Source organism: Dasypus novemcinctus, chromosome 7 (genome assembly GCF_030445035.2).
Source record: "Dasypus novemcinctus isolate mDasNov1 chromosome 7, mDasNov1.1.hap2, whole genome shotgun sequence".
Taxonomy (NCBI): Eukaryota; Metazoa; Chordata; class Mammalia; order Cingulata; family Dasypodidae; genus Dasypus; species Dasypus novemcinctus.
In genome coordinates, this window is record NC_080679.1 from 69,070,588 (window position 1) to 69,093,089 (window position 22,502).

Here is a 22,502-nt window from a genome sequence, read left to right on the forward strand (position 1 = left end):
CTACCCCAAGATCTGGAATCCAGTAACGGATACCTGAGCAGTGCTGAGCAAAAGGGAAGGTGGTTTCTCTCTCCCTACATGTGGTGGCTATTTTTGGACTTCAGGATGACTGTTTTTAAAGCAGTATATCTACTATGGTGTTCAGCTGATGGTTCATTCTGATCATTCTTTTATCACAGGGGACAAGTAATTCCCCCACTTTATTTTTATATTTGTCTTCTCTTGCTATTCTTACCATACCACCACATTCTAGTCTGTATTAAATATCAGAGATGATTATGGGCCTCATAAAATATTCTAAAATGTGTTTACCTAGAATACTAGAATATTTGGTATATCTGAGAAACAATACACACATTTCCATTTTACCTCCTAATTTGAAATTTGTGCTATGACCATTTTAATAGAACACTTTTTTTTGCAATGCTTACTTTTTTTTTTTTTTAATTTCTGAGAGGATGGAAAATGGGATAATGTATCCCTAGCATCCAGCACAATATCTGGAATTTTGAGGGGCTTGCATAAGTATTTTTTTTTAACAAATGAGAAACTGATTTGTTATTTAGATCTTCATATTGTCAGGTGTAAAGTAAAAAGCTCTCTAAAAGCTAGACCTTATATTGCCTTCAACTTTTCAGCAACTGAATGATGAGGTTCAGTATATTATAAAAGTATCAGAAGAGTTACGTGGAAAAGGAGCCCCTGTCAAAGAGAAGTCCCAACAACTGAATGACCTTATTCACCTCCATCAAAGACAGAAAGAGAGAATACAAGATTATGATGATATCCTATACAAGGTAGTCCAGTTCCACCAAGTCAAGGAAGAGGTAAGACTTGTAATAAATGTCTGCAAGACCCTGTGTTATACACTATGAAATTTTAGAAATTATTGTTTAATGAAGGCCACATTGCTTATTCTGATATTACAAACTTTATACAATCTGGCCCCAAACTTCTCTCTCTGTTCCCTTATGTTCTAGCCAAATTGAGCTCTTCTTTGTTCCTCAAACAGGGCACATACTCCAAAGTTCAAGCCAGGCCTCATGGCTGCCCTTACCTGATGGGTCTTTCTCTCTCCTCTCACCTTCTAGGTCCTGTACCTTTCTCCTGATCTTACCTCATTTGAAGTGATTCTTCCCTTTTTTAAATTCCAGGGGCTCTTATTGTTTGATCCACACTTCTGACATTTTCAGTATCTTGATTCTTAATTAGATTTTGATAAATACAGCATGTTTTCCCCTAACTCAAGTATAAGCTCTGTGGGGGCAAGAAACCAAAGATAATCTCAAGTTCCTGATCTGGTGGGTTTCTCAGAAAATATTTATTTATTGGTTGGCTTTCTAAAAAAAGTAATAGTTACTAGCCTCTATTAACCAAAAAGGGTGGCACATTGACATTCCTTTAAAAAAGCCTTCTACCAACAAGACAGGGAGCTGGTGCAATGGGCAGGCATAGCAAGCTGACACAACAAGATGATGCAACAAGGAGACACAGAGGAAAGGCAATGAGAGATACAACAAAGCAGGGAGCTAGGTAGCTCATGTGATTGAGTGCCTGTCTTTCACATAGGAGGTCCCAGGTTCAGTTCCCGGTGCCTCCTAAAGAGAAGATGAGCAGGCAGCAAGTGAAACAACCAAGGGTAGGGGAATAAATAAGTAAATCTTAAAAAAAGACCTTCTGAATTTGCTCAGAATATTAGCCTAGAACTTGCTAAGATGAGGATATGACCATAAAAATATTTTCTTCTTTAATAAAACTGACGCTGTTAGCCCTTCAATTTTACCCTGTTGATTTCCAACATTGTAACATTTATTTGGTTATGTTACTAATGATTATGGATAGGCTGGGCCACTAAAATATGCTATAGGAAATAGCCTTTTTCTTTTACTTTTTTTTAGGTTTTTATAGATTTTTAAAATATGTATTTTTATTAACAGAGGTTGTGAATTTACAAAATAGTCATGCACTTGTATTCCCATATAACATTCCTTTACCAACACATCACACCATTGTGGAACATTTGTTACAGATTATTAGATAATATTATCAGACTATTACCACTAACTATGGTCCATAGCATATATTTAACATATTTTTCCATACCCCCCAATTATTAACACAGTACATCTTTGGCACTGATGCAAGATTATTACAGTATTCCTGTTAATTATAGTCCATAGGTTACATTAACTGTATTTTTCCCATGCTTCTCTATATACCCACCACCCTGTAATAGTGATGTACATCTGTTCTAGTTCACAGAAGGACACTCTTACATTTTGCACTATTAACCATGATTGTTGTCCACCTCTGGGGTCACTGTGTTATCCATTCCTTAGATTATTCTCTAGCTTTCTTTCAGTTGAAATTTATATCCCTTTTAGCCACAATCCCATTTATAGACCAGTTGCTATTCACTATAATGTGTTACTATCAACTCTGTCCAGGAAATAGGCTTTTTAAAAAATCCATCTTTGTTATTTTTAAAAATATGAAACCCAGCATAATTGTTAATGTCCTAAATTCCAGCTGAGACGTCTCATCACATCAAGAGAGTTGGAGTTTTTTGAATTCCCGGAGGAACTGAGGGATGCTCACGACGCCCGAGCTCACCTCAGTCGCTCTCAGGAAAAGCAGGCCCAGGTAGACCATCTGCACGGCCTGGCCGTCTCCCTGGGAGTGGACATCATCTCATCAGTGCAGCGGCCTGTAAGCCACTTTTTCTAATTCCAGCTGGACTTGGGCTAGCATATGAAAGAAACCCAGCATATGTTAACTTAAAAATACACTAGACTGTTGAGGTACTTACTTATGGTTAGTTTCTACCACCAATGACAAAAGAAAAACATTTTGAGGAAGAAATCTGAATCTAAAAGGCTTGTTTCATATATTTGTCCTTATGCTAGATTAAAACTAAGATAGTATTAATATTTCTTTTGTAGAGCTGTGCTATCCAATATAGCAGTCAGCTTTTTAGCACTTGAGTGTGGTAAGGAACTGAACTTTTAATTTTAATTAACTTAAATTTCAAAACTGAAAGTCGATATAGTTATTGGAAAACTTTCAAGTGTCTTTGGAATAACTTGGGCCTGTGAATCTACACTTTCAAATTGTAAATTTTATGAAATCTGAATACAGTTCAAGCATTACTGATAGAAATTTAGCAAAAGAGTTGAGATGTATTTTAAGTGCGAAATACACACCAGATTTCAAAGATTTAGTATAAAAAGAATGAGAAAATTCTTATTAATTCTTATTAATATTTTTATATTGGTTACATGTCAAATGATATTTGGATGGAGTGGGTTAAATAAAATACATTCTGAAAATTAATTTCACCTTTCTTTTTTTAAGTTTTGGTGTTTTTTTTTTTTTTTTAATTTTTAAACCTGCTTATGCATCTCACATATTATTTCTACCTAACAAAGCTACATTAGCATTTCAGACCTGGAAGGGATCTTAAAGATCATCTAGCCCAGTACCCTCATTTTATGGATGAAGAATCTGAGGCCCAGAGAAGCTGGATGCCTTATCCGTTGTGACAGGGAGACTGCTGAGAAGCCCAGAATGGAGGCGCCCAGGCCTCCTGCTCCACCCAGGGCTCTGGGCACTCGTCGTTGGATCTGCTTTAGGCCGCTGGACTGACTTCAACAGGGGAGCCTAAAAGAGAAGGACATATTTCCAGATCATATTTTCATAAATAATACACTGGGCTCTGATTTTTAAGAAATCCTTCTCCATATTCCTAATTTGCAGGGGGAAAAGATTTTTTTTCTCTCTAGTATGTATAACATTGATAAAATTATAATGGATAATTATTTTATTTTGTACTTCATTTAGGATATCCTCTAAACAATATGGAATGTTATGAACCTACAGTTTTTTTTTTATTTAACTGAAAGACATAGAAAAAATATGTCTCTGTTTATAGAATCTATTTTTACCAAGAAAATGCTCTCTCTTTAAAGAGTTTGATTTTATTTGTGAATTTACTTTAAAAGGAAAAAAGAAAGCAAGGAGTCTTGCTTTGCACAAATAATGTAAATTGTTCTTCAATCCACATTTGGCTTTGGCCCCAGAAGCCCCTCAGCTCTGAGTAGAGATTGGAGCACTTGCATAATAAACCAGAGGTTAAGCTCAAGTTGACAGGAAAATTATAGTGCAGAAGCTGAATATTTCTAATGCATATTTTATGCCTTTTGAAGTAAAAATTATACCTTGTAATGAATGGTGTTTCTGAGGAGTTGGATGTGATGAGCAAATCATCAAAACTAGAGATTCAAGACTGGAAATGTAATGGTTTGCCTCTCCTATAATGTGGGGTGTCTGCCTTCTTTCTGAAATAATTATATTCATCCATGTTTAAGATGAAATAAATCTGGAACCTATTTTTTTAGAGCATCGTTTATGAGTTTCATAATGCATGTAGCTAGCATATGCGTCTCACTGCTGTTTCATTCACTCCCTTTGTTACTTCCACTTCTCTTTCATTTGTAGGACTGCTCTAATGTTTCTGCAAAGAACCTACAGCAGCAGCTGGAAATCCTTGAGAGGGACTGTGTGAACTGGTGTGCCAAAGCTGAGGCGTGCAAGCAGGCCCTGTCCGGCAGCTTGCAGTATTGCACCATGAGAGACGAGATAAACGAGGTGGGAGAGAGGGGGTGAGAAGGAACACAATGACAAGAGCTGCTCTGAACCTAAAGCAGGTGTCTCAGTCAGTGTGTCTCCCTACCGCCCAACACACACTCGGTAGATCAAGGGACTTTCTTTTCACTATGTCCTTTAATCTACCACCAGTGGCCTTGGTGGCTATGGAGATTTAAGTAACCTGAACATTCCCCAGAGTGTTAGAGTCAGTGTGTTGTCAATGGATAGGGAAACCTAGAATGTAAGATTACAGTGTCTTTTTTTCCCTCAAGCCCTTATAGCAGCTATATACTTGCATGCCTACAGTTTTTTGAGAGCACAGAGGTACGGGCGGCTCTGTCCCATTGTGGCCAGCTCCAGCCTGCCAGGATTCTATTTAAGTACCATTGACTCATGATGAAGAGTGCTAAGGCCAGGGGGCAGACTCTTTCCTTCAGAGGTTTACAGAGTATTATCGCCAAAGTCAAGTTGCTGGTTTCATATTTAAACTGAGTGGCTGAGTAACTGGGAAAGCAGCTCTTAGAGGAAAATAAATAACAGCTGAAAGTGGGCTTCCACATCCATAATCCCACCTCCCCCCATAATTCTAACGCCCATCCCCACCCCCAGACTCTTCCTGAACCACAGTCACCACTTTCCCTTAGCTAAGTCCTCCATGCAAAGGCTTACTTGTTCTGGGTGAAAAAAAAAAGGCAGATCGGGGCAGGGCTCTTCATGGGGAATTGGCAGCGGAATGCAAGGGTAATCATAATTTCAGATTTACCTCCATTTAGAGCCATATGTTTCTGAGTCCCTTAGTCATCAGTCCTCTAGGAAAAGGGGTAGAGGGAAAGGAGACGGTGGACTAAAATTTTTTGTTTATGACCAATTTACAAAATGTAGGCCTGCAAGTATCAGATAGAAACAAAGAGCATGAAAGTGTGGACTAAAATTTGAGTGAGAGCAACTGAACTTTAATGGTGGACTAACTCTGAAGTGTGCCTTGGGACCATGGGAGATAGAGGAAGGGAAGATGGCTGGGGGAAATTGAAAGGAGTGGCCAGTGCACTAGAGACTATTTGGATCCTGTTCAAGAGGAGGGAAATGGATACTAACATTGAACAACAGTTTTCATTTTGGCGATGAGTTACAGAACTGCAGAGTTATTGCTTGTAGCCTCTGTTCCAGGAAATCAGCTCTGGCAAAGAGACTCATTAACTCCTTGGAATTAAACCCATAGTGCGGCCTGCCCTGTAGGTAGTAGAATGGTTTCTTCCATTGTTACACTTCCACACTTGCACGTGTTCTTGATGCAGCTCACGCTTCCATCAGTAGTAAGAATGTGTAAGGTCTTGTTAAAGAAAACAACCGGAGAGCAAATGTTCTCCCCCAAGCTACAAAATTTGGATTCATCAGACATGGCACAAATATTTCACAGTCTGTCCTCAAAGGTATCTTTTCTTCCTGCTTTATACACATACACACATTTTTGTCTTGCTGAAAATCTCACTCCCTTCAGTGACAGTTCAATTCTACACTTTCTGAAAGCTCAAGTAGGCATGTTAAGGGTTATTCCCAGGCTCCTGTAGCTCAGTTTTCTTCCCCCTGAAGAGCTGTGGCATTTATGGGGCCGGACTTCCCTATTCAGGCCCTGCTCTTAATAGTTCTATTTCTAGGGTCTGCCTCATGATGAGTCTGTACTGGGAGCCAGCCAGCTGGGACAACAGATGTCCCTTCCAGTTAGTAGGGATGCCCCGGGATTGTCTGTACCATATCAGGAATGAGCAACCAGATACCTACAGATTTGATTTAGGAATCAGGTTTCACTTTAACATGCTCTTAAATATTAAGAGGGGTATTTTTCCCACTTCTTTCTACTTTGAACCCAACTAATCTTTGGTGCAAGCTATAGAATCACTTTTAAAGGGTCTTTGAAAAATCGCTGGTCCTTTTCCCTTCCCTTTCTGTGGAACTATAGTTACATTGCACATGGTAGCATGCACACCCTAGGTAGTCCCCATAGACAAGCCTAATAGGAAAATAATCAGAAGTAAATTTTCCAATGCCCTTTAGTAAAATGAAGATATATGTGTCCTAGTTTGTATTGTGAATATCAGAGCATGAAAAGATGGGCAAATATCACAATGATAATAATATTTGACATCCAGACATTATTACTATTTTTATTATCATTTTAATCTTTGGGTATAGATACTTAAAACATTATATAAAATTAAAAGTGATATGTTACACTATTTTTTTTTTTTTTTTTTTAACTGTATAAAAAGTAGTCAGATATCCTGCCAGGGAACTAGATCAAGAATAGTAGTTTATCCCTTTAGTTGACTTTAAAATACATTATTGTACTTCCAATGTGCTTAAAGTCCTTCTTGGAAGTTTACAGATTCTAAGTCAAATTGATTTTAGAGGCCAACAGTGTCATTTTCAGATAAGAAGATGTATCTGTGATCCTTTATTGGCCACCAGCACATGGGCCATTTGCTTAACTCTGAATTCACCATCCATTAATGTTTTAGTCACGTTCAAGCACTGTGTAGTCTAATGTTAATGTATCTTTTTTTTCATGCTTTCATCTTCTATCCTTATTTTCTGGTATATCTGTTATAAGCTCTTTTGTATGGTCTGATATAAAAGCACAGTTCATTTAATTATTTCAGTAAAAATTATTATGCTCTTGACTAGGTTGAAGTTAACTTATGTGGTCTTAAACAGGACTCTTGGCAAAACAATGTGAGGTGTTCTTAATGTGATTTTTTAAAATGCGATATGATATTTCTTGAAGACAAAGAAAGTATGGTTTTGTGCCTTGATTATCTTTGGGTAAAATATTCTTTATTTTTCTCATTTCATATACTATGTAAGTCATACGAACCACATTTTCTCCATGTCTACCTACTAGAAAACACAGCCTTCAGACTGCCAGATTTTGTGGGGTTTTTCCCCACTCATTCCACAAAAAGATAGATTTGTATGCATGAATTTTTTGATATCACTGTACATTTTCTTGTCTAATAATATAAATTGTTAACACACAAAGCATTATAGACATATTCTTTTCCATATTGTATGACAAAGGAGCATTATTACTTATTCTTTACACATCTAAAATTTAGAAATGTAGTAAGTTAATATTGAGCATGTTTCTTCTTGCAGTCTGGCCAAAAAAAATTGCCTTTACATTTACATGATGCTCATGGGAGTTTTACTAGAGGGACATATTATGGGTAACAAACAATAACTCTGCTAAAAAAGGATAGTAATGACAAAACTGGGTTGGTATCTATTTATTAAAAATAATTTTTCCAATCAGAAGCTTACAGATAATTATATTGCTTAGTCCTAAAATTTTTCCACTGTGGCAACATCTTACCTATCAGGAAATCAGCAGAAAAGGAATTTAAAGTGCCAGAATCATGTGTTCCAGTTACATGACAGAACTTCTTTTATCAGTTTGGAGAAGTTGGTCATCTGATTTCCAGGGATACAAGTCAGATTAGAAGCAGTACATTAGAAAAGAGGAAGGGTACTGCTACAGATGCATACATGTTTAATAAAACTATAACCACTGGACTTTGTATAGCTCTTTGCCATTGACAAAGTGATCATGGATGCCCACCTGCTAGCAGGAAAGGAAGCAGAAAAAGACTTGTATAGAGGGGCAAAACTCCCCTGAGGGCAGCACTACGGTATAGTAAAGACGACAATTATTTTCCAGCTTGATAATCCTCATTCACCATAAAAAATAAACTAAATTATCTTCAATCAGCAAATCTATACTGTAACTATTATATGCCAGGCCATAAGAATACGAACATCTTCAGGATACAGTCAAGGAGAATTAAAGCCTGCGGGGTTTCATATTCATAGCTGTTTGCTTAATCAGGCCCCATTCTATTTAGTGTTCATGAGTAGATGAGATTGAGTCCATTTGGGTGGCATATTTTAGAGGATAGGAAAGATCATAATTTGTTCCCAAAACCTCCATCCCATGTGTTTAAATCTTTTAAAAATGTGTTGCTTGAAAAATGAAAAATATTACTTTCTGGAATATTCCTAAAGAATATAGAGAGCTGATGTTTCAAACCATAATTAACATATCCAGCTAATAAAACTTAAGAAAGATACCTTGAACACATAGAGCTTGCAGAGTGAATGCAATTAATTACTGGGACATGCTGTCACCAATAATTTAAAAATGGAGCAGTTGTCTTCTCTTTCCAAGCTGCCCCACTTTCTGCTGCTCCCTCAAGCACAGGAAGAACAGCCTCCTGATTCTCAAATGGGAGGAAGCAAAGAAAGTCTTGCCCCAAAATATCTGCAGCATTAAGGCTTAATAATCTACCATTAATAGTTGTAGCAAATCATTTGGGTAAATTATGAGTCTTTGGGTCCCTTCATTTCAAACATAAGCATCTCTGGGGGGTCTCAACATTACATCCTTATGTTACTGAAAATGGGTATTAGAAAGCATCTCTTTGGAGTGGGCAAAATAGCGGTCTAGAAATGAAGCTCGTCAAGTAGACATGAAAATTGACTACCTATTTTGCATTTTTGCTTCTGATCAAATCTGTGCTATAGTTCTTCTAATGAAAGTCTTTTGAAATTCATTCCTCAGTTTTAAAATGTCCCATGTTCCTCTCATGAATTGGCCTTGCCAGCAACAGACTTACAAATAAAACATTCTTGTGCCAAAGCCACCTCAGCCAGCTTAGTCAAGACTAAGAATAGCAAGCCAGCTTTACTTCTTGACAGTCCCTTTCCCTTCTGCTTCTTCTCAAAAGAAACCTTGTTCATTTCTAACCCTGAAATAGGGCTTACTGCTTCCTGGGAAATTTGGTGAAGATGCTCACTATACTAGTTTCAAATGAACCACAGTGTGAAGCTTTGATTTTTTTTTTTCCTTAATCATACCAATGTTTACTTATTTATGTCATAGCAACTATGGAGTAGCTGAGCAAATAGAAAGATAGGAAGATCGCATTATTCGTTGGAAAAATTGTTTTTCCCTATTTACTCAAGAGTCTCGGAAACCTTCTTAATATGGTTTGTAATGACACTTAAAGTTTTCTAATAGAGTAAACTTTATTTTGGCCCAAGCTTTGGGTGTTTTCTTTTGTTTATGTGCTCAAGTTGAGCAGTTGTCTTAGCCATCTCCACGGTTCGCTATTGTTGACAAGCTAACTAAAGTTAGAAACAGCTGCATGAGCGATAATATCCCAGCCCAGCAAACGCGGCCCTCGGTTCCTTTAAAAATATGGCCACGCGTTATGTGGGGATTATCCAGGAAGTAAGTTTTCACGTTGGAATGTGCAGGTAAGAAAAGAATGATGAGATTTTTCAACTGTTGAAGGCAGTTCATGCATACTGCCTTCCACTTGTCCTGAATTTGAGTCGGAAAAGGCTCAGGGATTTAGATTTAAAATGGACATTCAATAGGGCCAAAAGAGAAAGTTTCCAGCAACTGAAGACTTTTGTCCAGGGAGCTCAAGTATCAGAAGAAGCCGATCCCATTTCACATACCCACAGGGCCATGAACATTCTTTGAATTTATAAATCATCTGCAGTGGAAGGGCATACATTCTGAAGCAAACAAATAAAATCACACACTTAAATTTCTTAATCCTGAAAGCACTTACAATTTCATGGTTTAGTATTAAAGCATTAAAGATCAAGTCCTTATCATACAGTTTTTCAGATATACATTGATCTTTTCCATATAAGTAAGCCGATGTCATCCAATGGTTATCAGGGTTCTGACAGAGCTCTGCTTCTTTTCTCTACATTTAAGTTCATATATATGTCATGTTCCTGTAGGATATAATAATGTAAATTTTATTTTCTAAGAGATAATGGTTAGTGACAGGAAATGTTTTTTTAAAACAAAAATTTCTGATTTCCTCTGATATGGTCATTATTATACCTATAGTTACAGATTATGACTTTGAGGGGAAAAAAGTTCCCACCAAAATTTATGACTAACTAAGGATGTAGTCCCTTTGTATCTCAGTCCCATGTAATTGAGCTTATTTGTCCTTTGCCACTATATCAAGCACATGCATGTTCAAACTACGAATGTCATAGCATTGAAATTTTGGTTATTTCATACATATACCTACTGAATCTGGTCTTTTTAATGTTTTCCTCAACTCTAATATTGAAATAGTTTTCAAGTTTTGATGTGAAAGCTATTTCCACTCCTGCTGAATGTTACTGATTTGTCAATTAAAATGTTTTACATGTTCTCTTGTGCTTGATTTAGTTTGTAGCTTAAAACTAATGTTCTGCAATTTCATTTTCCCATAAATAAACAATACTGATTAAGTGTAGGTATGGCAGATGCAAAAACTGCATCAGTATAATAATTTCTGTGTTTTCAAGTCTGCTACAGCTTTATAGATAATTGTCTCCAAGAAGCATTAAAGATGAGGTCAAAATTTTGTTTTCACAATGCAGAATTTGAAGCAAGCATTTTGAGAAAGCATTTTCTAGGGCAAATATGGTTTTTTGCATTAGAAGTAAAAAATCTGGCATGTGCACAGTCCTTTATTTCCTCCCAAATAATTTGTATGATGTCATTTAAAAGAATTTTAATGGTTTTCTGGTTTATCTTATCATAGCTCAAATTTATCAGCCATGGCATTGTCCATTCCTGCTGTTAAATGCCTCTATATAAGCTGAGAAGGTTTATATTTTCTCTGTACTTTTATTTGTTGATAATGTAAAGAGAGAGTTGCCTACCAATATGCTTATCCTTCTTGATAGAGCGAAGGGCACAGGAAATGGTATGTATAATGGAACAGGACTGCTTAGAATTTTGGTGCACTGGTAAAGCTGAATTGTTTTTAAGACTGTCCTGGTCTATCTATACCATATTCTCAATGCATAGACATATACTCTGTTTATACACAAGTTGGTATTGCCATTACTGGAGGCAACCATTACTGGAGGCATTTATTTATTTTGCTCTTGAAGGACTTCTGAAATTAATGGCCTATACCTAAGAAGTAAATCTATTCTGGAAAAGGCTCGGGGAAATAAAGTTCTCTTCCTGCTGAATCTTATGTTGGGTCTCCTCTTCCACTCTACTAATGTCCTGGGTGGTCTAATGTCAACACTTAATTGACCTCTGCAATATGACCAGCTCCTCAGAGCCTTAATGAATTTATACATTAAGCACTGGGAAGTAGAGGGACAAAAATTAGCACACAGAGAACAGATGAATAGAAAAAAAAAAAACCAAATAAATGCAAATAAGAAAATTAGACTTGTTGAAAGTCTATCATATGTAAGAAACTTTCTTGCTTGGAGGCCAAAGGAATATTCTGTATCTATAATTTGAATTATAAATTAAAAGTCAAAAATGTAAAAGTATTAAAAACAACTTATAATTACAAGGGGATATCTTTAGATTCACATTATATGTCCACTTAGCAGACATGTTTTCTATTGAAAAATCACTCTGAATACATTTTGAAGATAATGAATATTTTGAAGTGTTTAGACATTTTGATTTATTACAAGTGAATATTAGTGTCCTCATTTTAAGGAAATCACTTTTTTCTTTTCATTGAACTGCAGCTAAAAGAGTCATTCAAAGATATCAAAAAGAAATTCAACAATTTGAAGTTTAATTACACTAAGAAAAATGAAAAAGCACGGAATCCAAAGGCCCTTAAATATCAAATTCAACAAGTTGATATGTATGTAGAAAAAATGCAGGTAATGAGAAAGTCATGTTTGTGTGTGTGTATGCATGCTACTTCAATTACTGAAAAATCATTTTGCATTTTAATTCTAGATGCCTAACACTTGTGCTTATTGCGTGTGGGGACTAAAAATGTAGTTCTCCTTTTTAGAACAGTGGGATCTTTGTGTAAAATATATGATAACTTGTCATATCCTTTAAGAGAGCTCCAGAAAGGTTTCTGGTTTCTGCCAAACCTACCCAGCTCTCTCTGCTTCCATTCTTTCTCCCAACACACACACACACACACACACCATTTGTATACGCCCTTCCTCTTCTTGCATCCAGCCATTGCAGGAGCTTCTTCAACTGCTCACATGACCCCTTATACCTACCTTGCTTAGCACATGTAACAACTAGATCATTTGAATGTCTTTCCCAGGAGATTGTGAGCTTATCAAGGCCAAGTATTTGATTTTGTGGTCACCTTTTTAAAAATTATCATATGATCATTCTCAAAATCTGGAATAGACCCTGGTATATAGTAAATTTCCTATGTTTGCTGAATGTTGAATCAATGTTGAAGAAAACCCATTCTCTCCAAAAAACATTTGTAATAGTTACAATTTTAACATAGCAGAATGGAAGAATCTATGTAGGTTGTCCCCTTTTTTCTATCAATATTTAATTGCTATGTTATAAAAAAATAGAATGATATTAATTTTCTTGCACAGACTTTGAAAAGGAAAATGGAAAATTTTGAGAATAAAACTTCTGATTCTTTCTTAAATCATCCAAATAATAATGTCCTTTTGGAGGCCATAAAGGATTTACAAAAACATGTGGATAAATTTGACAAAGTTGTGACAGATTACAAGAAGAATTTGGACCTGACTGAGCATCTTCAGGAGTTGATAGAAGAGGTATTAACTCATTGCTGATCTTTGCCTGCCAAAAATGAGAAAATAATGATGGGAGGGAAGCTGACTTTCAGTACATAGTAAAATGACATTTGCTAGAGGACACAGTTCTAGATTAGTGTTCTCTGTGATTCTGATTCAGTGGATTGACTCAGGATCTATGAGGATTCAAGTAATTATAAAACATATCAGCATGGTATTCTACTCCACATTCATCTGCCTACCAACTCCAAGGAACTGTGGAATCATCTCTTTCTTGCATGTAATAAATACCTTGCATTTGTATACATTTCAGTTCCTCTTCTAAATCCTATCATCTCTTCTATACAATTTTATACTTCCCCAAAACGTATGAGATAATCAGAGTAGATGTGCTTATTCTTATTTTATAAATGAAGAAATTGAACTCCAGAGCATTTTCACTTGACACATATTGCAATTATGACTTTGAATGTGGTAGACTTCATAAATTAGCTAAATAAATACTTATACTGAATAATTTTCATAGTTGACAAGGTTGGATTTGGTCATTTTATTTTCCCCAAAAGGGATTGTGATGCTATTGATGACTTTGAGTGATTAGACAGACTATAAGACTCTACACAAATCTTTCATATCTTATTTTGACCATTGGGATTTTATCTCTCACACAACCCAGATCATTAACTGGATCTGGGCAATAATGGCTGCCAGTCTTCAGTGGCATGATTTCTATACCTTTGATTATTCTAGAGCATTTGAACAGAATTATTAATGATTTTTTTGTTTCTAAAAATACCTAGTTATATTAAAAACTAGATTTTAATATCTAGATATTAAAAATATCTAATTAATACCTAATATTATAGATATTTAATGTGAAAAGACCCTAAGTAAACTGGTAGGAATTAAAAATAACATTTAAAATATAAACATTTAGAAAATATATAGATCTCTAAAATATAAAAATTTTGAAAATAATCATAAGCAATAAGAATAAAATTACTACTCGTTAACTCACTACTCAGATATATCTATTCATATTTCAGAGATTATTTTCTAGCGAGAGATAGATAGATAGATAGATAGATAGATAGATAGATAGATAGATAAAATGGAACCATGCTTTATATACTGTTTTACCTTTTGATGTCACTAAATATTCTCTGTGACATAATTTTCAATGGCTGTACCATAATGTAATTATTCTCCATTAATGTTTCAAAATTTTATTTTGATACTTCAAAACAATGTTGCATTAGCTATTATTATGAAATCCATGTATTATCCCTCTTTCCATGATTAGCTCCTTAGGATAATTTCCTAAAGTGGCATTGCTGATTAAAAGAATGAATGTTACAAGGAAAGATTTCGCTAATTTACTCTTACCAGTAACAGCTGAGAGTTCCAATTCTTCCAAACCTCCATCAACTCAAGATCTTTAATTATCATGGAATTATGTGCATGCTTATATATGTCAAGAGATCTGTTTAAAATGCTCAGAATGTCTTATCTATTTCACAGAATTTGAAAAGATTTAGAAAAAAAAGTGATTTTTCAGGTATAAAAATAGTTATTGGTGTTATTTTTATTACTGTTGAAAGGAGGCATGTTAGAGTACACATAAAATATATCATCTGAGAGTGGGTGTAGCTCTGTGATTTGAGTACCTGCTTCCCATGTATGAAGTCCCAGGTTCAATATCCAGGACCTCTTAAAAGACAGATACAAATACAGATATAGAGATATATCAAATTTGACAAAATTATTATTTGCACACTTTATATTGAAGAACCTCTATTCTTGAAGGTCTCGAGTGTTCTTTGTAACCTTTTATTCTGAGACACAAACTTCAATCTTCTTGTCACTAATGCAGTTGAGATTTTTTATTTAACACGGCATTAAAGACGATCAAGACAATCCTTCTCTACCTGATATATAGGTTTCCTATAGCTCTGTGGCACTTATTTAAAGCCAGCTCCTAATAGAACCATGTGTTTGTATTTCTCACCAAGCATAAGTGGTTCTGGCCTGTGTCAGACACATTCCTTCTATCACAGTTATTTATTTTAGCGAGAAACTCTCTCAACTCGCCACTGTGCTTTGACAATATGACTGTGCATCTTCTATTTTAAAAGGTCATAACACTATCCTGCAGTTGATGCTTCCTTCATCCATAAAGTAAACCTCACTCAACAGAGAATTTATAAGAATATTAATCAGGCGATACTTTATTATGTATTGTTAATGATTTCAGTTAATTATGTTGGGTATTGTGTGTTTGGGGGTATTTTCTCTCCTTTTTTGCTGACATTTGGATTTTTTTTAGTGCCATATGTTTGCTATACTACCTGTTCTTAAAAATCTGCAACATTTCTCTTAGGAATTATACTTCAGGTAAACGTAAGAATGTAGGAAAATCAAATGTATTTCCATTCTTCCTTATTTGCCTCTAATATCCAAGTACAAACATGTATTACCATGTTTTTATATTTTCTTTATTGTGACTTAGAAGGTTCAAACTGTAGTGGATATAAAGTTTGAGGAAATTAAAATTTGATACTTCAACACTCAAAATTAGGAGCTTTCCCCTGTCTCTGGCTGCCTTTCCTATTGTCCTTTTATATTCAAACTCAAGCATTACTGAATCCAGAATTTTGACTCAAATAATAAATTTACTTCAAGAAGGATGAGTATCTACTATGTGCTAGGAACTGTGGTTGAAATAGAGATAGACATAATGCTTCCATTCAGGAAGCCACAGTCCAGGCCTAGACACCATGCTATGGTGAATGCAGTGAGAAAGGTATAAAGTGTGCTGTGCAGCCTGACTAGGCTGTGGAGTCAACAGCCCTGGATTCAAATCTCTGTTCCTCTGTTTATCGGCTGGGTCACCTGGGCATGTTAACCTCTTAGGAGCCTCAGGTGTCTCATTTGTAAAATGTGCATTGTCACAGAATCTACCTGAGGACAACATTAGATGATCTAAGTGTTTGGCCACTGACAAATAATAAATACTCGTTATGTCATAGCTATTTTTATTACTGTTCCAATAGGGAGAGACAGACTCCAGTTGGGAAATATTACGAATATTTTCCCTTGAGATTTTGGCATCTGAAAAAGACCTCAAAGAGTCTTGTAGGTTGGTTTTTGACACCAGAAAGAAGGAGGAATTTCTGGTATAGGAAAGAATACTGAGTGGCTGTGAGGGAATTTGGGGGAAGAGTTAGTGGTTTGGTTTGGCCAGAGATTAAATACATGAGGGCATGAGGGTGACCTGCATTTGGGAGAGCAGGTTGAAGCCATATTCTAGAGAGCCTTGAATGCCATTATGAGGAATGTATACTCTTTTAGGCAGTGGAGAACCACTGAATGTTCTGAGCAGGAGAAAACTTGGGTAGCCTGAGCTTTTAGAATATTACTATAGCAACGTTATGTAGATTACATAAAAGTGACATGGTACAGCAAATATAACTATTTTTCTGTAATATCTGACTTTCAAAAAAAAGGTATTTTTTACATTTATTTATATGTTCAGCAAGTCTTTATTAAGCACTTACTATCTACCTACCAGCCTTACTATACTTTTGACACTGGGGAGATGAATTATGGAATTATGCCTGGGCTTTTTTTTTTTTTTTTGCTAAGAGTTTGACCTTTAAAAATAGTTTTATCTTTTCTCTTCCCCAGGTTTGGAAGAAGGGCAGAAATATGCTGAGAAAATAGTGACAAAACACAAAGAGGTTCTTGAATCTGTTGCTGAATTATGTTGCTCTCTCACAGAACTTGAAGAAAAGATGAAGGTAATTTCTTCTCCCTAGAATATGTATTTCCAAGTGACATAAATAAAAATGTGTTGATCAAGTGTCTTCTTGTGCAAAGATGTTCTAATAGAAATTCTCAAGGGACATAATGTGCACATTTGTTTCACAGCTTTCTAACATAATTATCTGGGTGTTTCTGATAATTAATTCTGTTTCTTTTCCATCACTGCAGAGAAAAATATTGCTGGGAATGAGGGAGAAATACAATTAAGGTGCCTCGTTTACATTTTCATGGATCATATCCTAAAGGATAAATGTGTGCCATTAAAAGTAAAGTAATGTCTGTATTAAGCAGCCTATATTTTTGCCTATAAATACTAGATGTAAGTTTTTTCCTCCAAATTGCGGCCCCAGAGAAAATAAAACTAATCTTCAAGTATTATATTCATTGACCATTTAACATCATAGAAATATTAATCTAATCATTAATGTCTTTCATGGCATATAAAATGGATGGTAAAAAGTTTAGAGAAAGCATGTATATGTCTATAAACAACAGGTTTTATCAATGTCATGTCAAAAAGTGGTCTGATTAATGCTGTTTTTACAACTGGCTGAAAGAACTGGTTATGTAGGATGCAGAGAATATAGCAAGGCAATTAATAGCACAGACTCTAGAGTAAAACAGCTGCTTTGGAATACCAACTCCCCAAATTATTAGATATGTGACCTCAGGTAAATTACTTAATCTGCTCAAGTCTCAGCTCCCTGATCTGTAAAATGGAAGAAATAGTGGTGCCTTATCACAGGGCAGCTGCTCTAATGATGACACCATGCTTATCGTTGTGGAGAGGGTTGTTGAGGCATAATGGGGTCATGCAGTTCAGAGCAGAATCACATTTATTCCTGCCAACCATCTTTCTCATTCTTTCTCATGCATTTCCATGTCATAAATTTGAGTGCCTCTTCTCTTTCAAAGTTTGCTAGGTGTTTGTTGTTGTTGTTTTAAGGAGGTACCTTGTACATGGGAAGCAGGCACTCAACCACTGAGCTAAACCCGCTCCTTTTGCTAGGTTCTTAATTCAGTGGGTGCTCCAACAAACTATCTTTTTCCTTTAGTTAAGGATTTAGAATTTTTTTTCAACTCTTTGGCACTTTAAATAACACTACACTGAACAACTTTATGCAAAAAGCTTTTTCTCTCTTTTTTATTATTGCCTATGAATAAATCCTCCAAAGCAGATTGGGTTAAATGGGCATTAAATTGTTAACATTTCTAATTTATACATTAAATTGCTGCCCATAACTGTTTTACAATTACAATGACAAAACTAAAGTAAAAGTGTACCCTGTATCCCATATTATCTTTTTCAACATTTATCATTTAGCACTTCCTCCCCATCTCCACCCCATCCCCTAACGGGCTTGCAAAGTGCTGTGGAGCAGCAGTTTGTACTCCTAACTTCAGGAGTATTTTACCCCGGCTAAAAATACTGCTTCCTGTGACTCTGTGTTCTCCCTTATCTATATCATGCCTCCTATTTACAATGTATGGCTTCAGGGGAGAGTCAACTCAATAAAATTTGCCCTCTCCAAGTCATATCCCACACCAGCTTCTCCCCTTCAGGGCTATTCCTCCTGAAATAGTTATTTCCGCTCCCTCTTTCTACTTCTTCCTTCCCATTCCTCTTCACACCAGGAGTCAGGACTGTGCCCTCTCTTTTCATTCCCAGACCACTACTTCAATTCCCTGTTGCTCTAGTCAGGAACCTCCTAATTATACTACCCAGCTAGATTATTCTTCCCAAATACAGTTTGTTAGTGTCATTTTCACATTCAAAACACTTCACTACAAACGCTTCATTGCCTTCTAAATAAAGTCATTCTCAAAGCCTTCTGCTTTCCCGAGGCTCATTTGCTTTTCCAAACCACTGTGCTTCTACATTCACCATAGATTCCAGTCCCACTTATCTGCTCTTCATCTGCTGGAGGTTCCTACAACTAACCCTTAACTTTGAGTTCATGACCTTCTATCTCTGCTTATTGAAATCTTACCATTTCTCAAAGCTAAATCCAAATATTGCCTCCACCATGAATCCTTCCTCAGCCATAGCACTTGCTCAGTGATCTCTCATAGCACTTTATGTCTTTCCTACCATACTCATCACAAACAACTGCCAATAACATCCAACCTCCCTACTTTGGTACACATGAGGAAACCCTATGGTCTGTACAGTTTATGGTGCCTCACAACACTGCATACCATGCATTGCCTGAAACATTCTCCAGAAAGGTTTTTGGCATTTGTAGGGAATGTGCAAAGGATTGGACCAGGGAAGAAAAATCATTTTGTAGTTTGAATATTTTTGATGTGGGTAGGTGTAGAATTGAAAAAGGACTCTTGGACAAGAGAATTAAACATCAGCATTGCTATATACATTACAACCTGGACAAAAGCTTGTCAAGAAATGCATACTAACACTGCAGATGTTTGCATGAAAAGCATAAATGTCTGGGCTTTATGTTTTTAAGTTTGATGCTATAGCTGTCTTTTACAGGGATTATTAAAAAGGAAGTCCAGAAAACCCTGTCCCAATTGAAATTATGACAATGATTCCTTCTATCTGTATATCAGTCTGAGATTTCAAAGGACTTCCACATATATTATCTCCAGTGATCTCCCAAATAACCTTGTGATGGAGATAAGGCAAATGTTATTTTCTTTGTTTTAGAGGTGAAGAGACAAGTTCAAAGAGGGTATATGCTGTGCTTGGGGCTCCACAGTCATTAAATGCTGGGTCTAGAATTTGAATTTAGATCTTCTAATTCAAAATTTAGCATTCTTTCCACAAGAGCTGCCATTTTGGAATTAGATATCAACTGTGTACTGAAGCAGAATTATTATCCAGTAATTCAAACCAGGTTGGTTTTAGAGTTGAAACTAAACCTAAATCTTCCCAGTAGTGTGTCCCCCCAAATAATTCCTCTGAGTCAGTGTAGTGAATGAACTTTGAGCAGCATTTTGTGTCTTTAAAGCCCATCTAATAATCACATATATTCTAGATGATGTGAGAATCTTCTGTAGCAATAGTATCACATCCTAAATTCATATGTTCCAACACTTGGGATAACTGTGGGTCTTTTTACCTTCACAAAGTCTTCTCAGACCTCACAGTGGTTTGCAAACCCCCTACTTCTGTGACCAAAATTGAGCCCCATGAATTGAAGAAGCAAAATATCATTACCCACAAGAAACATCCTTTGTTCTCAATGTTTTTTTCTTTAGCATATACAGTAATATCTCCTTCCTCTTTTCAAAATATTTTGCTTGTATAAATACTTTATTTCCTGCTTTTTTCTCCATCAAAAATTTTTTATCATTTCTACCTCTTTGCTGCTCCTCAGGCTCTCCTAATTGTTTGAACTACCAGGTACAGTGATTCCTTTCCCTAGAGAATGCTCCTGCAGGAGCATCTTATTGAAACTTTTTTTTTTCTACTTTTTTCCTACTGGGTCTTTGAACCACCAATTTTTACTGGCAATGGACTTTATCAGAAGAGTGGGGCAAGAGGGAAGGGAAACTCTTAGCTTGGAGGGGTAATTTTGTAAATCACATCATGGGAGTACATCTGTCTCTTGTGGAATACATTTGCTGTAAGGTTGCAAGTGGCCTACATATTCTTCCACGTGGTTATTGTTTGGCACTGTTTCTCCAACTTTCCTGGCCCAGGTTCTCACCAACCATCACTTTGTACAGCAGGGAGACGTTTTAAAGACAAATCTGAATTCGGAAGGCTTCCATTATGATTGCATTGACCTACTAAAAGAACCAGCAAAAAACAAGCCGACAATATTCAATGAAGAAAGGAATAAGGTAACAAAAACTACTAAACCTCAGCTGTTTATTCATAGTTTTATTTTGAGGTAGAATCATTGGGCATTGCAAAACAAAAAGTGAATCAAAACCTTCTTATCTCAGTGGATTGAATCTCCCAATATAAATGCAATGTGAGTTTCCTCATTACTTACTTAATCCTCCTTCTCTCTTCTCTCCCGTTGACGTCCTCTTATTAAATACTGGAAACAGCATTTCACAGTGTTTTGGACTACCATTCAAAAGCTATAATCTTACCCCAGACCACTTCTATTTCCCCTGTCTCTGGCTGCCTTTCCTATTGTCCTTTTATATTCAAACTCAATTTCTAATTTTACTTCTTCCTCTTTATTATACCACCACAAAGGTATGACTTTTATTCTTTTACATGACCCATTGGAAAGCCATAGTACATGAAATTTGATTGTATCTGATTCCAATAGGATATATTCAGGCAGAGATACTGAAAAATAAATCCAGCTGGAAAACAAATACCACAGAACTTAGAAAAATGTTTAAATTACTTTAAAGCCTGTGCATTTATAGATAAACTGAAGCATGTAACAAAAAACTACAAATACTCACAAAATGCAAATGCATCATGATTTCAAAAGTATTATTTAAATCACATCATTATGCATCTTGGGCATAAGCTACTAACTTTCTATTCATAGCTGCTGGACTATAATTAGCACTGCACATTTTGCTTTGCCAAGTTGCCTGCTCCCAATGTTTCCCACGGAATTGAAGAGGAAGCAGCAGAGTCAACATTATTCTCAATGATCCCTAAATTAATAAACTATCGTTTATGTGACATGAGAGATTTTTTAAATCCCCCTTTGTTGCAGCATTTTATGGAAAAAGGTTTATTTTTCTTTGTAATCAGTCTGGTTCTTAGAACCTGCTTATAGATCTTTTTCCACAGGTTAAATCTATGTCAAGGTCTAGAGTGATTATATGGCCACTAGGCAGCAGCTACCTTTAAACAAGCTGCCTTTTTGTCTACCCTAAGGCACTTACATACTGATTCTGCTCTAAGACCAGCGAGAGGGGCTGACCCTTAGTCATCTTGTTTGAAATTAGTCTTGAATCAACAGTCTTCAGTTACTCTGATTTGGTCTTAATCGGGATTTCTCAGCCTCAGCGCTACTGACACTGTGGCGATGAGGGAAGGTTGTGTGCATTGTAGGGTGTTTAGCAGTATCTTGGCCTCTACCCATTTGATGCCAGTAGCACCCCTCCTCCCCCCATTTGTGACAATCAAAATTGTCTCCAGACATTGCCAAATGTCCCCTGGGGGGCAAAATAACCCTTGATTAAGAACCACTGGTCAAAATAATAAAGAATAACATTAAATGTCCCACATACTCTTAATTTTCTAAGAGTTACTAAAACCAAAAGTACATCATTTATTTTATTTTATTGTGCACATTTTGCTACATCATGAACCAGGAACATTTATTAAGAATTCAGGAAAAAAACGTTATTACCACCCAAGCAAACACACTCATTTATACTTAGTAAAAATTATTTTCCTTAGAAGAAGAAACATTTCTTTAAATAAAAAAGCAAGACTAACCTCCATAGTTCAGGTTTTATATAAATTAAAAGACATGATAAAACCATAAAATAGA

General features: G+C 36.0%; 1 protein-coding gene across 1 annotated transcript in view; it reads left to right on the top strand.

The window, feature by feature from the left end:
- CCDC141 (coiled-coil domain containing 141) overlaps nt 1-20,862 on the top strand; it is a 169,233-nt gene extending 148,371 nt beyond the window's left edge. The window contains exons 15-21 of the mRNA XM_071216243.1: nt 639-827; nt 2,530-2,709; nt 4,498-4,647; nt 12,226-12,366; nt 13,066-13,254; nt 16,921-17,033; nt 20,752-20,862. Of these exons, the coding sequence (XP_071072344.1) occupies nt 639-827; nt 2,530-2,709; nt 4,498-4,647; nt 12,226-12,366; nt 13,066-13,254; nt 16,921-16,956 (885 nt within the window). The 3' untranslated portion in view covers nt 16,957-17,033; nt 20,752-20,862. The remainder of the gene's footprint in view (nt 1-638; nt 828-2,529; nt 2,710-4,497; nt 4,648-12,225; nt 12,367-13,065; nt 13,255-16,920; nt 17,034-20,751) is intronic.
- Nucleotides 20,863-22,502: the final 1,640 nt, after the last annotated feature.